The 21,265-nt window shown below is 41.0% G+C and overlaps 1 protein-coding gene across 2 annotated transcripts; it reads left to right on the top strand.

Moving 5' to 3' along the window:
- Positions 1-1,348: 1,348 nt before the first annotated feature.
- On the top strand, positions 1,349-20,774 carry TSPAN17 (tetraspanin 17). 2 transcript variants are annotated; one of them, XM_063292096.1, is made up of 8 exons: positions 1,349-1,463; positions 7,768-7,818; positions 9,938-10,084; positions 12,976-13,146; positions 15,725-15,850; positions 16,503-16,550; positions 16,873-16,989; positions 19,427-20,774. In XM_063292096.1, the coding sequence occupies exons 1-8, from the start codon at positions 1,428-1,430 to the stop codon at positions 19,490-19,492; spliced, it is 762 nt and encodes a 253-aa protein (XP_063148166.1). In that variant the 5' UTR covers positions 1,349-1,427; the 3' UTR covers positions 19,493-20,774. The 2 variants fall into 2 exon arrangements, with proteins under 2 accessions (XP_063148166.1, XP_063148165.1); XM_063292095.1 differs by having other exon boundaries at positions 1,349-1,514.
- Positions 20,775-21,265: the final 491 nt, after the last annotated feature.

Here is a 21,265-nt window from a genome sequence, read left to right as displayed (position 1 = left end):
GATTCCTGGGTCTCTGAAACAGGTTTACAATCTGCCATGAGAACTCTTGATGTGCTGACGCTGCCAGCCTCTGTACTGTGATGCATCTGCAGCATGCAGAACTTACTCAGAGAGACTGCATAGAATTGACTTAATCTGGCTGTCTCTCTTTCCTAACACCGTCCTCACTGCCCCAAACCTTGTCCCAAAGTCTTTTATTCTTTAGGCAGCATAAACATCAGGCTTAAGGCTTCTATTCTACACTGAACATAAAGAACCACATGATAATGAATAGCCCAAGTAAATCCCCTTGTTGAGGAGAAAAAGGGCTTGTTTCAGACTCATTTGGCTTCCTAATGACTGCCTTCTGGACCGGTTCACACATACAAACATGGTAATGTGGCTTGTGTGAATCACCTACCACAGATCTATACTCCAGTAGCCATTATTTTGTTCTTTGAGGACAAATAATTCATTCCATTATTCAAGTGGATTTTATTGCACATCATACATATTACAAATATATTTTAAAAATGGGAATAGAAAAGGTATATAAAAATTTATAAAAACAAACTAAGATTACAAGTATAGTCTTTTGCAGCATCAGTTGCCATCAGGAAATCAGCAAAGTTCCCCTTGTAGGCTCTAGTCATACATTCTGGTATTATGTGTTTAACAGTTCCCCTGTCAGCCCGAGATGGTATCTTACCCCATTTATATAGGGAATCTGCACACCTGCCATGATTAGTGTGCACTCCATTGATAGCTGACCATATTCTACGTGGCTGATCAAAAGCAGGAGGCATCGCTGTAACGCAGGGTAGGCTTTGACAATGCTGGGGGCAGGTTTTTTTGCCAAGATTGCCTCTAGGAATCAAGGAGATGAAATTTTTTTATAATTAATTTTTAATTTATTTATTATCCTGCCTTTATTATTTTTATAAATAACTCAAGGCAGTGAACATACCTAATACTCCTCCCTCCTCCTATTTTCCCCACAACAGCAACCTTCCCTGGCAGTAGCCATAGGTGCATGCCTAGATCGCAATCTGTTTATTTCTAATTCCGCTATATCACCATGTATGGGGAGCTCGGAGTTATCAGCTATGCTTTTATAGTCTCATAATTTGCGTTATGTCTTGGAAGGAAGCGCCTCTTGTTTTGGGCAGGCCGGGAGAGGTCAGTTAGATGATCTTGCAGCTGCTTTCCGGGGTTCTCCTATTGTACACGTTTTCTGAGAATCCAGCAGAGAGAGGCGGCGGTGGAAGGAGCGTGGGAATACAGGCTTCGCCGAAGTCCGGAAAGAGAGCCGTGCACGCGCGTGCTACTCCTGCAGCAGCTCTCGCTCAATCCCGCCAGGGGGCGAGCTAGACAAGGCGGTCCCGCGGCGGCGCTGGGCCTCGGCTGAGGGGCAGCATGGGGCTGTGAGCTCAGGCCCCGCGCTCGCCATGCCAGGCAAAGCCCAGCACTTCCAGGGTCCACAGGTCAGCTGCTGCGCCAAATACCTGCTCTTCGCCTCCAATGTGCTCTTCTGGGTGGGTGAGCGCGAGCAAGCAAGCATGACGCGTCCCGCGGAGGCGGTCGGTCGGCGGGCGGGCGGGCGAGCGAGCGAGCGAGCGGAGTGACGCTTCCATCGCTTCTACCTGGGCGGAGGGGAGGCCAGGACGGATGTAGTGACTGGGCTTTGGCGTTCCGGTCCCCGTCGCTTGCAGCGAGGTCTGGGCCTGGGGGAGGGTCGCTGGCCTCCTGGGAACAGAGGAGGGAGCTCCCCTTGGCCAAACCGCGGAATCCTGCAAATGTCGCCACGCAAGGCGGGTGTTCGCGGCGTCCCGATGGTCCCGCGCCGCCTTGAGCGTGGCGGACTCGGCACTCCAAAGTTTTGGGGCAAGGACGTCCTTGGTTCCACCAAGCCTCTCGCCGCGCCCGGTCGGTGTAGAAGGACCAGCGGCTGCCTTGCTCCGAGTCCAGCGCTTGTTCCTCTTCTGCATCAATTCCTCCGCAGTTTTGAGCAGAAGCAGGAAAGATTTCCCTGTAATCGAACGGGTAACCTTTGCCTGTCTCTTTCAGAGAGAGCAGCATTTTCTCCTACCGCCTTCCTCTGGGGGGAAAAAGTTATTACTGTATTTAGAAGAGTGTTAGCTTCGATTCAATGCTGGTGTAGTTCAGACCTTGTCCTGAAAGCCAGCTCCTCAGTGGGCATGCACTCAAAAGTTCCTTAATCCCTTTGTCTTGAGGAAATTCATACTGCGAAGCTGTATAGCTGCCCCACCTCATTTCTTTCTTGCACGCCTTTTCTGTAGTGTCTCTTCCATATCCTAATACTGTATATATCTTGGTCTGGGTCCACACATGGTCCTAAGCTGTGATGTGGTTTGTTTGGGTTTGATTCACCCTATTGTCTGAACTCTGTCACTGTCCTTTGTAATGTGGATTATGGCTAGCATGATATAGGAATCTAGCCAATTGTGACTTGATCAACAAACTGTAGTTAAACAAGTCATGACTTATCACATTGTGTAACTCCCAACCTATCCTTTATACCACAATGTTGTGTTAACAATTGCCTTGTTCCTGGCATATTGATTGGGACTGGGTTGATGAGTATCTTGATTTTAAAAGAAAAATCTAGAGGTAGTACAGTACTGGTAGCCAAGTTACACGAAAAGAGCAAGATTGTGTAATCTTAATTAAATATCTGGACCCAATTATTGATTGATCTTCACATCCTAAGCAAGTCATTTCTTTGGAAATAACAAGAGCATCTACTTTCCATCTTTGTTCTACAAGGAGAAAATTCCTAATAGAAGCTGTATTCAGACAGAAACACGGTGCAACCAAATTATAGTACGTATAGGAACATAGCTTTGGTACTTGACTGCCCACCCATGGCTTTCACTGTGTGTTTGTTTTGTCCGTAAAGGCCAATTATGATGTAATTGTGTTACAGTTGAAGGAAGTTTGAGATCAGTTAGCAACTGATTGTAGTAGTTTTGCTTTCTCCTTATTTTGCTAGTCCTGTTTGAATCAGAATGATCTCACATTGAAATAGATGCTTATACTCACCTGGAAAACAGATTAACTTGAGACATTTCCCATATCATATCTCCTATTTGATAGATACTAGGCCATGCACATCTTATCCAATATATGCTGCTATATCTGCGACATTTATTTTACAGTATATACTTATAAATATTTTACTTATATTTATAAGTAACATATTTATTTTACTTATAGTAAATAAGTAGTAATAGTAAATAGTAAAATATTTACTATATTTTATAATATAATATTTTAACATAACATTTTATATAATTTAACATAATATTTTAAATATTTATGAATACTTCGCTATATTGCAAATTAGGCAACAAAATCAGTAAAAGATAAAAACTCATGAACTAGCAGTTGTCAGCATCACCTGGTAGAGTAGAAATTAAAACTGAGAATTGTCAGATCAAAATGTTCATTATCCAGGTAAAATAACATTAACTTGATTGCCTTCTCTAAAAGACTGAATAATAAGTAGAAAGTGTTGAGGTGGGGGGAGCAATTTATGCAAGTGGTAACACAAGAAGAGGCTATAAGTTTTGTCACAACTGAACAACTTTAGGTGATCTTTATTTGGAGAGTAGGAAGAGTTCCTAGCAGATAGGAATATCTGAAGTGGCCCCAAATTTGTGCAAGTTCTAGGACTAGACTCAACCTGTTGATGAGCAGGGTGAGACGTCTCCAGTGAATTTTTGATTAAACAGAGGACCTGGCAGAGCAGATAAAATGGGCAATGGTTGCTTTTTGGGTGCAAAGTTCCTTAGATTTTTTAATTATTATTATTTTTTAGGTAACCTTTTCGGTCAGGGTCCAAATAAAACTTTAACCTGCATGGTGAATTTATGGACTATAAAATTGCCTTATTACTAATTTGCATCACTGATGGATTACTAACCATATCTATTTTAGCTCTGATTTTTTTTGGAGAGGATTCATTTCAGTTTGAATGTAAGTACTAAAACTGTAATTGTTGCCTTGTAGAATAACTTTTGACAAAAGAGGGAGTGGGTGTATGGTGGGGGGGGGGGACAAGCAATCTCTGTAGGCAATTTCTCCTGCATCTGACCCATTGTTCCCCCCCCCCCCAGAGTGGAGAGATTGGAGAGGAAGAACTTACAAGAGAGTAAGCAGGCACACAACAGGGAATACACCAGGGCTGTTTGCGTAGCATGCTTGCAGCTGCCAGTGCCAGCGCATTGCTTTCAATGCGTATTCCCCGTTCTGTGCCTGCTTACTCTCTTGTAATTCCTTCCTCTCCAGTGAACATTACATGCAAACATTAATTCCCTTCTTGTTAATTATCCCAACACCAGGGTGAGCACTCCAAAGAGTGGGCGAATGGTTAGGAGGCAAATAAAAGTAGGGGTGTGAAACTGATTAGTCTTGTCAGTTTGGAGTGGGAAAGCACAGTGTGGTCTGTGAGTTCCCACTTAGCTACCACTCTGCTTACAAATGGATTTGCTGATCCCAATTGTGGTTGCTAGACGAGGACTACCTGTATAATTTGACTACTTACCATCTTTTGGGCCATTTTCAGGACTTCAAATAAGTTAATCACTGGGAGCTGAACTGATTGATTCTGCATTGAAACATCATATTCTGTTTTAGGAAAGAAATCCTATGATTTCTGGTGTGTGAGCCTAATAAATTTTATTGACATAAGCTCCTTATTATGCAGAACATTTATCTTTTCTCTAGAAGATTTACTTCTCTGTTACAACATACACCTACTTCCCTCTTTTTTCTTGCTTCTTCCCTATCTTAAACAAAAGTTGTGCCCCAGTTTGAACAGTGCTGTTGTAATTGTTTACAGGTTGATGGAAAAACCAAAGGAGAAAAATAAATCATGAAGATATAGTATCAATATTTTTATATACATCAAGGAAATGATCAGAGCAAGTTGGCAAGAAAAGATGTTTAAGCAAGATTTGCCAAAAACAAATAAATAAATAAATAAATTCCACCAGACATTTTTATATCTTTCTAGAAAATAAGAAATTAATGGAAAGAAAAATGTCTGTTCAGCTTCTCCATGACCCATTTGAAAGAATCATTGCCAAGTGCAGCCTTCCAGATGTGAAGGGACTGCAGTTTCCAGAATTCCCAGTCAGTGCTGGAGGATGCAGAGATGGGAAAGGTTGGCAAATGAATCTTCACACAGGTTTATCAGCTGGCAGGAACTTACTGTTTAGCTGCCATGTGTTGTGACTGAGTAAAGAAGGAAAAATGTTTAAAGTCAGAAAGAGACTCCCTAAAATTGGTGGGCAATAAGAACAGCCCAAATAACACCTCCATCTTCCTCTGGCTGCAGGCCAGGACTTTATGCTTTTTACAAGGAAAAGTTACTGCTAAGTGAATTTTATAATCTCAGTTATGTACAGCACGGGTTATATTTGTATGAGTCCGCAAGTGGTAATAACTGGCATTATTGAATTGGAATGAAGTTTTTGGCACAGAATTTTCATGTGAGGAAATCACCTAAGAATATCTTTACCTTATTAAATCAAATAAAAGTAAGTGAGAAACCAGGATTTGAGGTTTGGCATTCCTCCCACATTGGGAGCTATATTTTAACCTTATTTTACTAAGTAGGATATGAAACTAAAATCTGATTCTGATTTTGTATCCAGAGTTAATAAGATGAAGTAAAACATAGTTTTCCCATTTTCATGTTAGGGGAGATTGTGGTTTAAGCTATCCATGAGAGAACCATTGAGGACAAGAGTAAGGGGCATGATGCTTTTTATTAGCTTAATAATTTCTTATTAAACCAACATTATGTCTACATTGGCCCTACTCTTAATAGTATTCTGCATATTGTATTGTTTCTTTGTGTCCTGGTGTAGATGCAATATCATAAATATTATATAAGGCCAATTTCTGAATCCTCCATGTTCCACTTATTGAGATAACGTACACAAAGCCCCCATAGGCAATGGCAAACAAATAGTAATTGACATGGAAAGAGGGCAGGGCTTACTCTGTGGGCAGGGGAAGAACTCTGATCAATGCTGCTGCTGTTTCAGAAACGTCCCATTCTTACCATGGGAACAGTGTAGCCATTGTCTACACTGTACTAGGCTTCAAATTGCTCCAGATGATGTGTTTTCGGCCTTCTGTTTTCCAAGGCTCTTGAGTCTCCATATCCAAGTGGCGGGTGTCCTGCTAGTGTTAATGGAGCTGGCAAATGACAGGATTTAGTTTGATCTATCCTGTGGTATAGAACCAAAAAGTTGGCTTTGCAAGCTTGGTTGGAGAAAGTTAAGATTCTTGCTTAGGTATTGGCTCTATGGAAGCAGGATTGGGTTGTAAATGTAAAAAAGTGCCTGAAATAGTGTAGCGGGCCACTTTCTTTTCATTGATTCCACAACATTATTAGAGAGATCAGGATCTAGGAAACTGTATTCAAGATCTCCACAGTTTTAGATGCAGTATTTAGAGAATACAGTTCTGAACGCAAATTAGATTACTGCTGCTGAACTGTGAAACCTTTGTATATTCCATCTGTACATATTCAATAATTTAATTTAATTTAAAAATTATTCTGTGTCCAGTCACAGACATAAACTGAAAGATTACTTGGTACTAGCATGGGCCTCTCTCAATTAACAGCCACATCTACATGTGGAAGTGATTATATTTATAACATGGATTTGTAAATTTGTATAGTCTAGGTCCTATAGATATGTATTAATGTGTGAAATTAGTGTGTGAGAAGTTCCAGTGGGTCAGCATGTGGTGTGCTTATTCCATCTGTGATGTACTGAAGGTTAGGAAATCAAACATTGCTTTTGTAAAATGGATCTTAAAGCCTAGTAGGCATTTTATAGCCTTTCTGCCTCTTGACACTTAATTTTTCCTTATCCCTTTGTCCCTACAGGTTTATCTCAATCTGTAATGAAATACTAGAAGAAAATCTAACTCTGTGCTAAAGAACATGAATCATCTAACTGATTAGTCCCATTGGATACACTGAGACTTTCTTCAGAGATAACAAACTTTGGGTTGGATTGTAAATTATGCAATGATTAAAAAGTGTGTATAAGAGAGAGAGAATACTGCACATCTTGTGTCTGCAAAATGTAGGCTTTCGGGTTGCAAAATTTGGAACAGCATTACATCAGAATTCCAGTCTTCCTGGCTTTCAAATTCCGGAACACGGAAGCCATGGTGATAGTGGTTATGATAGTAGTAGTCTAATCTAGTATTCACCAGCTTATCCTGGGACTCACAGTTCAAATCATGTTATGATGCCTAGGAATGATTTGCTAATATTAATATGTGGCAGATGGATACAGTGCTTAATACAGGCATGCTTTCAAATTTAGGAACCAGAGAAACTTGAGATTCAGATATTGGTAGGGTGGCATGCAGATATCTGGCAATTTCGTTAGGCTAGAGTAGCTTTTTGTTTAATCTGTCCTTTAGCTTCCAGTTTTCACTTGAACCTCATACCTTGGCAAACTGGAATATCTCCTCTGAAGAAATAGACCTGATCTGAATCTAGAACCTTCAACCAATGTGCGAGCCAGTTCCATTATTTCTTAATCTTATTTCTCACTTGTCCTACGGATAGAAGGTGACGCAGAATGAGAGGCAAAAGTTGGAGTGGATTATGATCTGTCTTTCTGCAGAAAATGCTACAACATGAGAAAGGTGTCGTACCATTCTCAGTGTAGAGCTAAATTGCTCCCTGTTGTTACCCTCTGCATGATGGTGGCCTTTTCTCTTTTGCAGTTGCTGGGGGCAGCTTTCCTAGCCATTGGTTTGTGGGCTTGGGCAGAAAAGGTAAGTATGGCCAGGAAGGGGATGTTTTTCTGATTGCTGTATCTGATCCCCTCTTGGCATCCAGGTAATAATTTGTTCTGGTATGGGTATATGAACCATACCTGGACTATGTGAATTGGACAAATTATTCACGTATCTTGTTGTCTGAGCCTTTTGAGGGATCTTGTGGTCTTGCTGGTTCCATACGCTGAATAGACTGACATTGTTCACCTTGTTAATGTTTCTTTAAAACACTTAGCAGTTAACATTTATTAACTTTTATTAAAAGAAAAGACTCAGGTTTGGAATGGAAAGTAAAAGGTGACATAAAAGATGCTCGTGCAGTAATCTTAAATATACATATATATATATAGGTTTTAGCTGGTATCAGCAGGTAAAATGTACTTAATTTCTGTGACTCAAGCCTTTATTAGCTATATAATGAGTTTTAGTGTCAACTGTAACACCAGGTAATGAGAATTTGCACCCATTACAGTTCTAAAAACACTGATGATTTTTTTTGATAAATGCACATTTGAATGAAATGTGCAGATTGTAAATAATGAGTCCTTCTGGTCCAACATTATTTACAACTAGCCAGCTAAGTGCCCATGAGGAGTTAACAAGCAAGTTCTTATGAACGTAAGAAGCTTTCTGCTATTCTAATATATACTTGTTTTTCGGAGGTTTACTATCTCATTCAGCTGCTGATTTTATTTTCCCACCCTCCATGTTTGTTCAGTCATTTTTTATAGCTAAGTATGATCCTAGAACTTAGTGAAACTGTGCTGAGTCAGGTGTTTGGGAACTTGTGCTCTGTGACTTAAGCCTTTATTAGCTATATAATGAGTTTTTGTGTCAATTGTGATCATGTTAACCTTCTCCAGGCATCCTCACATACAATCAGCATACTTTGATTTTCTGAAACCAGCTATAAAATAACATTTACATACATTATCTCTCCACCCCCCCACCAATCCTTGAGCATTTTTGTTTTGTATAAAAGCAGTCATGGTCACTGCAGTGATTTCCTGTTGAGAATGCCCCACCTTCCTATTTGCCCCCAGCAGTGCCTGCTTGCTGCAGTTTTCATGACAAACAGCAGCTGAGAGGTAGAAGATTTTCATTCGGAAACTGGCACTGAGCCCAGATTAGAAGGACATTTTAGTTTGTTTATTTACTTATTTACAGAAAGGTATATACTGCTGCCCACATAGCATTCCAGGTTGATTACAGAATTTGTAAAAAGTCATAACAATAAAACTCTGGCACAATAACTATATGCTGGCAAAGAAACAGCTGCCCAATCATTATAACATCCTAAAAGGAACCAAAATCAATCACCAAACACCTAACTACCACCTTGCAAAATGCCAGTGAGGAGGATGCTAGGTGTACCACTGTCTTTGGCTCCATGTCCTTGTGATCTGAGGCAGAGATGGGAACACCTGGAGGAGATGGACCCTGAGGTATCCTGGAGCCAAGAACATGCAGTTTTATAGGTCAAAACCAGCCGTTCACACTGAAATTGGAAACCTATCAGTAGCCAGTGCCGTGACAAGAGAATAGGTGGTCTTTACCTGCTAGCATCCTGGTTTCTGTATTAGGGCCAGCTTAAAAAGTGTGTTTAGCTATGTACATCATAAAAAACAAGTTATTTTCCCTTCCCCACCTGTTCATCTCCTCTCTCCCATCACTTTATTTTCATATATACCACTTTAAAAAATTCAATTAAAATATAAATAATAAATACAGGAGAATACATATGTGTGTGTTTAAAAACCATGCAAATTCTCCTGGGTAAGCTAAAATTGCTCAGTTAATTCCCTTTCTGGCTTTGTGATTAATGTACCACTTCCTTTCCCAGGCAACTCTATAGAGCTGGAGATTGTTCTCAAAATTTCCAGTCAGGACTCTTCGTACATCTAAAGGGTACCAAGCTGGTGAAGGCTGGCATAAATATATAGTTTACCCCTCACGCCATCAGGCAGTTGGTGTAGTAACTACTGTGTACATAATCACAACAATGGAAATTCGGTGCCATTGTTTTTTTGGTCTGTATATAAGCAGATCGATTTTTGCTGGAAAGAATTTGGCTGTGGTGCCAACTTCAGCCCCCCTCCCCCCTCTCTCTCTCCAGGGCGTACTTTCCAATCTGTCATCCATCACAGACCTCGGTGGCTTTGACCCAGTCTGGCTCTTCCTTGTGGTTGGAGGGGTGATGTTCGTGCTGGGATTTGCTGGCTGCATTGGGGCGCTGAGGGAGAATACATTCCTCCTCAAATTTGTATGTCTTTTTCAATTCTTGTTTCTTTTCTTATTTATCAAATTTATATGGCCACCCATCTCACAAAAAGTGACTCTGGGTGGCTTACAACAAGATATAAAAGAATAAATATATTTTAAAAACTCATTATTAAAAAATCATAAGGCATAGAGGAAATGAGATATTAACAGCAGTAGTGGAGCCACCTCAAGATCTCACTGGTCCCCTGGGACCCCCAGGCCTGATGATGTAGCCAGATCTTGAGGGGCTTCTGGAAAGTAAGTAGGGATAGTCTTTCCTGTTGGTATAGCTTAATGTGACCTGGGCTTCTGTGGATCAGATCATGGCTTGGCCATGAACTCCCAAGCTGCTGTCGGCAAGCCATTATTTCTCCTAGCCTTAGTCCACCTCATTTGCAGGAGACAAATGGTCATATTGGTATCATATTGAGAGCCAGTTTGGTCTAGTGGTTAAGGCAACGGGCTAGAATCCAGGAGACTGAGAGTCCTAGTCCTGCCTTGGGCATGAAAGCCGGCTGGGTGACCCTGGGCCAGTCGCTCTCTCTCAGCCCAACTCCCCTCACAGGGTTGCTGTTGTGGGGGAAATAGGAGGAGGAAGGAATATTTGGTATGTTTGCGGCCTTGAGTTATTTATAAAAATAATAAAGGCATAAAAATTAAATAAATAAAAATATTACAGGATTATGGAGATGATTCACATGTAGCACTTTGACCACTTACAAAACAGACTGCAGTAATTCTTGGTGTAGCATTATTCTGACACTGGACTTTGGAAACTACACTGCGTGCACAATTATTAGGCAAGTTGTATTTTTGAGGATGAATTTCATTATTGAACAACTACAGTGCTCTCGGTCTATCCAAAATGTTAATAAATCTCAAACCTGAATATTTAAGAAAGTAAAAATGAGGTTTTGGCTTTCTTAGGAGCATTTGTGTGCACAATTATTGGGCAACTAAATGAAAAACGAAAATTCCCCCATCTCGTTTATTTTCATCTGTTAAAGTGAGAATAACAAACAACTCAAAATTTATGAATAAACATTTCTGACATTTCAAACAAAAAATCAGTGACCAATATAGCCACCCTTCTTTGCAATAACAGTCATAAGCCTTCCATTCATGGAGTCTGTCAGTTTCTTGATCTGTCGACCATCAACTTTTTGTGCAGCGGCAATCACAGCCTCCCAGACACTGTTCAGAGAGGTGTACTGTTTTCCTTCACCGTTTGAGAAGGGCCCACAAGTTCTCAATAGGGTTTAGGTCAGGTGAGGAAGGGGGCCATGTCATTATTCTTTCATCTTTGAGGCCTTTACTGGCTAGCCACACAGTGGAATACTTCGATGCATGCGATGGAGCATTTTCCTGCATAAACATCATGGTCTTCTTGAAAGACGCAGACTTTTTCCTGTACCACTGCTTGAAGAAAGTGTCTTCTACAAACTGGCAGTAGGTTTGGGAGTTGATTTTGAGTCCATCTTCAACCCGAAAAGGTCCAACTAGCACACCAGCCCATACCAGTACCCCACCTCCACCTTGCTGGTGTCTGAGTCGAAGTGGAGCTCTGTGCCCGTCATTGATCCAGCCACGGGCCCATCCATCTGGTCCATCAAGAGTCACTCTCCTCTCATCAGTCCATCAAACCTTTGAAAAATCTGTCTTCAGATATTTCTTGGCCCAGTCTTGCTGTTTCAACTTATGTGTCTTGTTCAGTGGTGGTTGAGTTTCAGCCTTCCTTACCTTGGCCATGTCTCTGAGCACTGAACACCTTGTACTTCTGGGCACTCCAGGTAGGTTGCAGTTCTGGAACATGACAGCATTGGAGGATAATGGGTTCCTGGTACCTTCACGTTTGATCCTTCTCAAATCTTTGGCTGTTAATTTGCGTCTTTTTTTTCTCAACAGGTTTCTTGTGACCCTGTTGACTATTTGCAACAAAACGTTTGATGGTTCTGTGGTCACGCCCCAATATCTTAGCAATTTCAAGAGTGCTGCATCCCTCTGAAAGACTTTTTACAATTTTTGACTTTTCAGAGTCAGTTAAATCTCTTTTTTGGCCCATTTTGCCTGAGGAAAAGAAGCTGCCTAATAATTATGCACACCTTGATATAGGGTGTTGATCTCCTTAGGCCACACCCTCCCTCATTACATAAATACACATCACCTGATATGCTTATATCCAATAAGCATTCAGGTTTATACAGCTTGGAGGTGGAAAATATGCATAAAAATAATGATATGGTCAAGATACTCACTTGCCTAATAATTGTGCACACAGTGTAGGCAGGGTTTATGTAGGCTTTGCTATATGAGGAGCATAATAGAAAAGGAATTTTCTTTTGGCACTGGAAGGAAAACAAGACACAATACTTCAAATTGGAGCATTATGCAGGAAAGTCATCTTCGAGAAAGGAATAGGCTATGCAAGTTGGAACAAGGGGCATAATAGACGTTGAAATGATAGCATTAGGAATATAATACAAAAGATATTGGTGGATATTATTTTTTCCTGGGAGATTTGAAGAAAAATACAGTATTAACTCAATTTCCTTCTATTGCCATGGCAGGAAAACAATTTCCTAGTCACAGAATTGGTGTGTAGCCATGTATACTGAATATGAGCTTTTTTAAAATAAAAGGCAGCTTACTAGCTTAAAAGTTAACTGGCAATACAGCATTTATTTTATTTTTTTCCCTATAAGCATAGGCTATCCATTGACAAAATACTAAGGGAAGCTGTCTTTCCTATGAGTTGCTTATCTGGTCAGTGTGAGAGAGAGCCTTACCCCAGAGCATGATGTTATACACCTACAGTATGCTGAGAATGCACTTGGGCTGCTGGGAGATCTATTGGCCTTGCACACTGCTGATGTACCTCTTTTTTGGCACCAGTTCTCTGTGTTCCTGGGGCTCATCTTTTTCCTGGAGCTGACAGCTGGTGTCCTGGCCTTCATTTTCAAGGACTGGATCAAGGATCAGCTCAACTTCTTTATTAACAATAATGTCAAGGCATATCGTGATGACATAGACCTCCAGAATCTCATAGACTTTGCTCAGGAATATGTGAGTTGTGTACATTACCTAGAGCAATATGTCAATTTGTAATGTCTGTGTAAGTTCAGATGAATGTTTGTTTGGAAAAATCTTTTTGTAATATGACAGCTTGTGAAATATTGGCCTCCTTAACTGCAACTTGCCCTTTTGGTCTACAAAGCTACCCCTAAAGGTCTCTTCCTGTTATACGTATAAGAATTCCAAGAAAGGTAGAAACAATGTTTTTGATATGTTTGGTCTCTCCATACTCCTCCAGAGATTCAACTCCACTTTTCATTCATGCTTAGATACAGGGAGATATCATTTGTCTAAATCACTGTGCAGAGTTTCAATACAGGAAATGCAAGAGGCAATAAGCCCAGTTTGGGGTGTCTCACTCTGGTTTTATTCAAACATTGTTCTGTTCTAAACTACAGGAGGTATTGCAGTGGATCATAAATTTTTCTAGATCATATTCCTTGTTTTAAACATGCTACAATTATGGGTATTACATGGTTATGTAGATGGGAAGGGAGAATTTCAGGGCTGCATTAAGACCCTTGTAGGCCTAGGCACATTTATTTTCATAGGTCCTTGTTGTGGTAATAACCCAGATGCTTAGGGTTACAAAAATATTCCCTAGTCCTATATTCTTCCATAAGTCACAAGGGATAAAAAACAGTAGATATCTGCATAATAAACTGGGAATAATATCTTAAATATATTTATCTTTAGGACATATGAATTTTGACTTTACTGTCACTTTCCTATTTTCAGATTTTTTTTTTAACTTAAAGTGGTTTCATAGGGGTTTTGTGGGTCTTAGGCATTGTACCTGTTGTACCCAGTGGATAATACGTACATGGACAATTTAGTTAAGGGTGTCCTTTTATATTATCCATTATTTTTTTACTCCTCAATTTGAGGAAAAGTCTTTTTTTTATTTTAAGTATTATGGAAGATTACTTCCATAGTCTTTTTTTCCTAGAGAAAGGTGAGCAACAAAAGTGTTTTAGTGCTAATTATATAATCAACAATATTTTTAAAAACAACAACACGATGCTAAGATGATGCTGACCAGAAAGGCAAGGTGTTGTTGTTTAATCAGTGTTTAAAACAGTGTTAAAATGCTTTTCTATTCAAGTGCTCTTGCATTAATATCTCCATAATTTTTGAGAATGGCAAAACAGTGTTCTAGTGCAAATTAAAAGATAAATTTAAAAAATAAGTGAAAATCATGGCAGTGATAAGAAAGTATGCATTACAATTTATCCACTCAGTATGTGACTGTACATTAAAAAAAAAACAAGGCTTATTTCACACTGGGTATTTACTCTGAATAAATACTCATCTGATCATGTCCTACTGTATTATTTTCTGTCACTTTTCAGACCTTAAAAAGGACAAAGCAGCAGCATTATCTCCCCAAGTTTGGATCGTGGTTTTTTCTATACCAGAAGAGATGGAAGGGAATGCATAAATCAGAAATTGGATGACCATACCATGTAGATGCATCATTAAAAGTCATCTTTAAGAATCATGATTTTGATGTATCCAGTGAGATATTGGATATATCTTCATGTCTTTATTTCAGCATATTGTGACTGATCTTTCCTGATACCGCTGTTGAGTCATGTGAATATATGCGTTTCAGTCTTATAATTTGCACTGAAATACCTTTTGTTTCTCCATTTTTTTTCTTTAAGAAATGTAATTGTACTATTTACACAATGGAGTTTAATGTATACAAATGTCACTGTACTTTTTGAAAGCAAATAGCCTTTCTAATATATCAGCACTGTTTTATCAGTGGGTTTTTGGGGGCGTCAGATCCTTTTAATTAGTACTAAAATACTTTCCAGAACACCTTTCAAAAAGCTATAAAGGTAATAAGATTTTGCCACAAGAGATCTAAGATTAAAAATGATTACTGCTCAGAACTGTCACCCTTTCACTTACCTGGCTGTGTCACGCACACTCACATAGAAGGGGCTAACTGATAGTGGCATGCTGAATTACTTCAGGTGAACCAGCTGCTTCTTGAAAATAAGAAGAGTAATTTTAGGTACGCTGTTTGCCACATGCATCAGGTTATGCTTATAAAAAGGGAAGAACAATAGGGAAAATACAGGAGAGCAGCAATTTGAAAAGCATTATTGCAGATGAACTGAAAGTGAATTAGCAGTATAGAGCAGTGTTTCTCAACCTTGGCAGCTTGAAGATGTGTGGACTTCAACTCCCAGAATTCCCCAGCCAACTCCAATTCTGGGAGTTGAAGTCCACACATCTTCAAGCTGCCAAGGTTGAGAAACACTGGTATAGAGTAAATAATGAGGAAGTTTTCCTGCTCCCGGTGGGATTAGATATTAAAAGGTGTGAAGGCCACACTAGAGATGAACCTGCCACATCGTGGCTGATAACGAACCTGCAATGTTGCAGAATTGCTTCCTGTATAAAACCTTACACATTCTTAAAACATTTTTCTGTGTCCTGTTTTTATTTTCAAGATGTCCTTGCTTGTCAGTTCATTCATCCTTTTTACTCAGTGCTTTAGAGTGCAGTCGTTTCCTGGGCACATCTTCCTGTCTAACCCTGTCTCCCTCTGCAGTGGTCTTGCTGTGGGGCTCATGGACCTAATGACTGGAATCTCAACATTTATTTCAACTGCACTGACTCCAACCCCAGCAGGGAGCGTTGTGGGGTTCCCTTTTCCTGCTGCGTCAAGGATCCTGCGGTAAGGAGCTGAAATACAGAAATAAGCGGGATGGATTCCGTTTTGCTCATCCCCTGTAGACCTAAATAATGTCTGAGCAGCATTGTTAAGGTCCACATACTAAGTCCAGACTTAACATAGGAATCAAGGTGTGTGAATGGTTAGGAAAGTAGTAGGCAGATTAGAGAAAAATCCAGTCTCATCCAAAAGGATAATTTTAATATGGACAGCCAGTGTGGCGTGGGGGTTAAGCTGTTGGACTAGGAGCGTGGAAACCCAGGTTCTTGTCCACCCTTGGCCATGGAAGATCCTGGGTGATTCTGAGCCAGCGTATCTCTCTCAGTCCAACCTGCCTTGCAGGTAGGAGGGAGCACTATGTATGCTGCCTTAAGCTCCTGTTGGAAAAGGTGGGATATAAATCTAAGACATAAATAACTAACAAAATGAGTGTCCTGCATGTATTTGTCATTTCATGGGATTGTTTCCTTGACCATGATAGGACAAAATGGAGGTGGAAAAGAGAAAAGGTAAAACCGCAGGTGGAAGTAGCTAATTATTTGAAAGGGCATGGAATGCAAAGGAATTGCTGGAGATACTTAGAGGAGAAGCAATGGATCCGTTTCCCGGATTCCTGGGATGGTTTCAATTAGTTTTGTGTCTGTTCTTTTGACAGGAGGACGTTCTCAATACACAGTGTGGCTATGATGTCCGCCTTAAACTGGTGAGGGTCAGGTTGATGTGGGGACCCATGGTGGGAAGAATGAGGTGGCTGTCTGTCAGGAAAAAGGCGGGGCTGGGATAAGCATAAACGGTCTGGATTGAGGGCAGAGCACAGGTTTTGGAAAGGGTCTGTGTGGGAGTGCTAGAGTGCCACTGATTGTAACAGAGCATATTCATTTGGCCATAAGTTGAAGGGGAAGCCTCTTAGTAGGCTAAAAAAACACCACTGGATTTTCTGAGCTTGGGGTGGAGGGAGGTGATTTCTGCACTTAGTCTGTCCTGGTTTTAGGGCTCCTCATGTGTTCTTCTGTACCTTTCTGCAGGAGCTGGAGCAGCAGAGCTTCATTCACACCAAAGGATGTGCTGGTCAGTTTGAGAAGTGGCTCCAGGACAATCTCATTGTAGTGGCAGGGACCTTTGTGGGAGTGGCACTTCTCCAGGTATGAGCTTCCCTGTTACTGAGAATTCCCTCCTCAAGTAACTCCTATATGGGAATTCCATCCATCCGTTTATTCATTCATTCATTTAATGGTATGCAACTTTCCTAGGATCCTAGGCTGCAATTTGCTCCACTGACCAGGTGAAGGGCCAGAAGTTACTAGAAATGTGGTGATCTCACAGAAGGGGAAGGGGCTAATTTTTGGCCAGTTTTTTAGTTTAATGGTGAGATTAGGAAGCTTTTGGGTAGTAAACTGTTCCCGCTTTTAAGAACCTTCAACTCCCCTGCCTGCCTCCAGCCTCAAAATGATACCACCAAAATTGACACTGCCTAAGTTTGATGATCTACTTTCATCCTGTTTAGAGCATTTTGCTGGGGGATTAAGGTGAAAATGGAAGTGGTTTGCCATCCAAAGGCCACCTCCTCCCATTTCTACTCTTATTCCCCTCCTCAGACCAAAATTACTGCCACTAAATTTCTATCATTGTGTTGTTGAACAGCAGCAGTGCAAACTTTAGGATCCTGAGGGACTACAATAGCTGAGGATTCCTCCCCTCTGTTTCATAATATATCTCTTCTGTCAAACTATTAGTATTATTTCAGTGCTTATTTTTAATTCTGCTTTTGATTGTATTAGTGGTAATTTAGTTTATATTTTTATTTTTGTACTCCACTTTGGTTGTTGAAGAAACAGAAAGGCCAGGTAGAAATCTAAGCAAGGAGGGAAGGAGCCTCAAGTTTTTGTGCAGCAGGAATCTGAACAAGGACATTGGGACTGATTCCAGGGGCTCAGCGTCATTGAGTCTTGAGCAGATCCTAAGTTTAAAAAAGCTGGATATCAAATCTGGCAGTTGTCTGTATCGCATGAGGCTATTTCCATAGCTTGCCTAAAGTGGGCTATACCTGCTTATCTCCCAGTGACACTTTTCTGCTCCCTAAGATGGAGCCCTTCAGCAAGAAGTAGAGCAGTTTCCAGTGGCTAAGAGTATCCAAGGTATGTAGATTTGGGGATGAGCCTGTAGATAGCACTATTATTCTGGGGTACATCACTGAACAGCTTCTCAGGAGAGGATAGAGAATGGGGATTAAGGTGGATTTCCTTTTTTCAGGCTACCTGGCTCTGTGATGCAGGAATGTACTAGGGACCTCTGTTCTCTTGCTACATACTCTGACTTGGCCCAAATGAAATTCCATTGCACACATGTTCAGGGTGGATGAGTGTGATTTTTTTTTTCCATTACCAGAAGGTTGTTATTTTTTTTACAGACACCCCATTTTGATCAGGTATGACAGTCAGTTTTTGAGAGAAGTCAGTCGCATAGTTTCTATCTTCTGTCCAAGTCATAATAGTGGTAATGAAAAAAATAGTAGTAGTGGTGGTGGTGAAGGTGAAAGATCCCCTGTGCAAGCACCAAGTCATGTCTGACCCTTTGGAGGGACGCCGCTTTCGTGACGTTTTCTTGGCAGACTATAGTGGGGTGGTTTGCCATTACCTTCCCCAGTCGTCATCATAGTTCATTAGTAGTAGTAGTAGTAGTAGAATATCTTTATCTAGTGTGCTCTCTCTCTCTCAACTTAAGGCAGTGAACGTACCTGATGTTCCTGCCTCCTATTTGTTTCAGGGGTGGTTTTGTGATGGATCAGAAATAGATCCAAGATGTGTGGATACCTGTCAGTCGTGTATCTTGCAAGATGGTTCTTTTCATAGGAATATGTTGATAAAGGAGCTGAAAAGAATTGCAAAAGCTCCTTTTCAGCGGATAGTTAATGGTTGTATTAATTGCACATGCTCAAAGGTGACTTCATCTTAGGGCATGATAAAGTAGCCTCTTTGAGTTTGGGGTGCCATCAAAGGTAGGAAGCCTCTAAGTAAACAAAGTGGAGAGGATGTCTGTATTCGTATATCTTTGTTCCATTCAGATGAATGAAGTTTGCACCTGATCCATTCATTTCAGTTGGATTGCATAGGAAAAATTCCCTGTTGAAGAATACCCCATAGTAACTGGGGGAACAGGTAGATACAGTTTGAAATAGTTTTGTGTCACTCCTCCATCTTCAGTTACTATTTCCTGTAATCATTAGGTTATAGGAAAAGAAACTCTTGAGTCTTTCCTCCTTTTCCTACATGTTGAGGCTGGCTTTCTATAGCTTTGAGATAGGATTTGGCCTTTTCACTGGCAGAGCAAAGCTGACCAGGCCTTTCTGTCACTTATTCCAGAGTAATAATGATTTGAGTGCTCTGAATGTGAGAGTGAAATAAATAGCTTCATGCTGCACCATTTCATCTTTCAGAGGTGCTAAGACTGCATCCCTCAAACATTCTGGCTGGAGGTTCTGGAATTGCAAGTACCTGTAGAGGATTAGGAAGGTTGGTGCATTGGGTATACGTGTGCACAATAACAAGCATTTCACAAGCATGTCTTCAACTTGTATTTCAGATCTTTGGTATCTGCCTGGCACAGAACCTAGTGAGTGACATCAATGCTGTGAAGGCCAATTGGTGACACCAGAAGAGAGACTTCGCTGTCTCCTACAGATTCCTAGCTCTCCTGTAGGGCTGACGCCAAGTCTTCAGGCCACCACCACCAGGTGCTCCTATGCCACCAACAAGCTCCTAGTGGGGGGTGGGGGTCAGGGCCACCAGCATTAATGACTGCCTGATGCCCTTCCATAGCTTTCTCTTCCTGGCTGGGGCACTTCTGTCATGTAAATAGTATTTATGTCAGGCTTCTGGAGGCTCCTTTGACCCACTGTAGAATCTGTGGAGTCAGCATCTCTTATGCATATAGCGTAGAAGCAGTTCTGGATTTTGTTATGTGACCACAGGAGGCCCCTGTTGATAAGGCAGCATGGCTCATCTGGCTTCCACTTGGGAAGCTAGTGGAAACCCATTGTCCTAAATCTGCTGCCTGGAGCAGCTTCACTCTTGTACCCTGTCCTAGGCCTCTACTTGAATTCCCTACACTGTACTCCCCATCTGCTCTGATTTCCTACCTGCCAGGGAGATTAAACTAGGGGTAACTCAAGGCTAAGTTCTCCTGTTCAAATTAGAGTGACATCTTATTTTGTGGATCATACTCTTGGTTTCTGCTCTTCTCCTCCGAGGTCAGAACGATAGGGAAGATGCTATCGTATCTCACTGTGGACAGTAATCTTCAGGCCTGTTTTTTTAAGGCTTACATTCTCCCAGATGTGTTTTCCAGTGGGAGTGAAGTGTGTCAGACAGAACCAAACAGAGTCCTATTCAGTCCAACCCACCAATAGGTAGATTAAGAATCTACTCTTAAGAGTTTGGAAGAACATGATACTGTAACAGAAATGTAACAGAACCTGTTCTGAGCATTTGATTGCACCTGTTTGTATATGAGAGAATCTTACCAGTTTCTTTAACTTAAAAGGTAAATTTGAATATGGCTAAGCAGCCCGTTGTTTGTGTGACAAATATGCAGTCCTCTGTATGCAATATCTATTTCTCTGAAGGGCCCACAGAGGGGATTTTAGACCCCTTGAACCAAGTTTTGTCCTTGGCTGGACATAATGCAACCTTTTGTTCCACTAATTGGCTCTTAGCCATGCAGGGTACCTGTGCATCGTGGAATGGCACATGGCTGAGAGAGATTTTGCACTGATACATCTGTCTGCATTGCTATAATGTAGGTTCTACTACTTCCTTTCGTTTTGATGAGATTTTTCCCTAACCTCACTGGACTTTGTTGCTGGCAGGATTGTTCAAGTACTGTGGAATTATGTTGCCCTACTCTGCCCAATAAAGCACTTGCTACCAAATGTTTATTGGGGATTTTTTTTTACCCTATTGAATCAGGCTGGCAATTCTGTTGAAAGGGAGCAATTCGATTTTGGGCCAGTTTGTGTCATGGATGTGAAGTAGATGCAGTGGTATTTCTATGGAGGGCATTGAATCCTGACCTTTTAATCTCCCGGTTCTGACTGGAACTTACAGACTCCTCCTCACGTGCCCCTAACCACGGCATAAAACTGCCTCAGTGACTGTTTTGGTATGACTTACCCTTGTGAAGTTGCTTTTGTCTAATCACCAGCACACAGCTGAAGCCGCTTAAATTTGTCATTAGTGTTCCAGTTCTAAAATAGGGTTTTCCCTCTTCTCTCAAGACAGTTTTTGCTATGGACAGAAACTGGCTCACTTCCAGTGTAGTTGCTGATGCTATCGGGAGGGGGCTCTGTCCCGCTTCTACCTGCCTCTTCCCTTCTGGTTGCTGGGAACTGCCCTCCATACCATTTTAGCTGGTGCAGGAGGG

Source organism: Candoia aspera, chromosome 2, assembly GCF_035149785.1.
Source record: "Candoia aspera isolate rCanAsp1 chromosome 2, rCanAsp1.hap2, whole genome shotgun sequence".
Classification (NCBI taxonomy): Eukaryota; Metazoa; Chordata; class Lepidosauria; order Squamata; family Boidae; genus Candoia; species Candoia aspera.
The sequence above is the reverse complement of the archived record's forward strand: the minus strand, read 5'-3'. Positions and strand labels throughout refer to the sequence as shown.

Coding starts and splice junctions, on each gene's coding strand:
- TSPAN17 (XM_063292095.1), top strand. CDS start 1,428: ATGCCAGGCAAAGCCCAGCACTTCCAGGGTCCACAGGTCAGCTGCTGC. Junction 7,819..9,937: donor TGTGGGCTTGGGCAGAAAAG/GTAAGTATGGCC, acceptor CTCTCTCTCCAG/GGCGTACTTTCCAATCTGTC. Junction 15,851..16,502: donor GCTGCGTCAAGGATCCTGCG/GTAAGGAGCTGA, acceptor TTCTTTTGACAG/GAGGACGTTCTCAATACACA.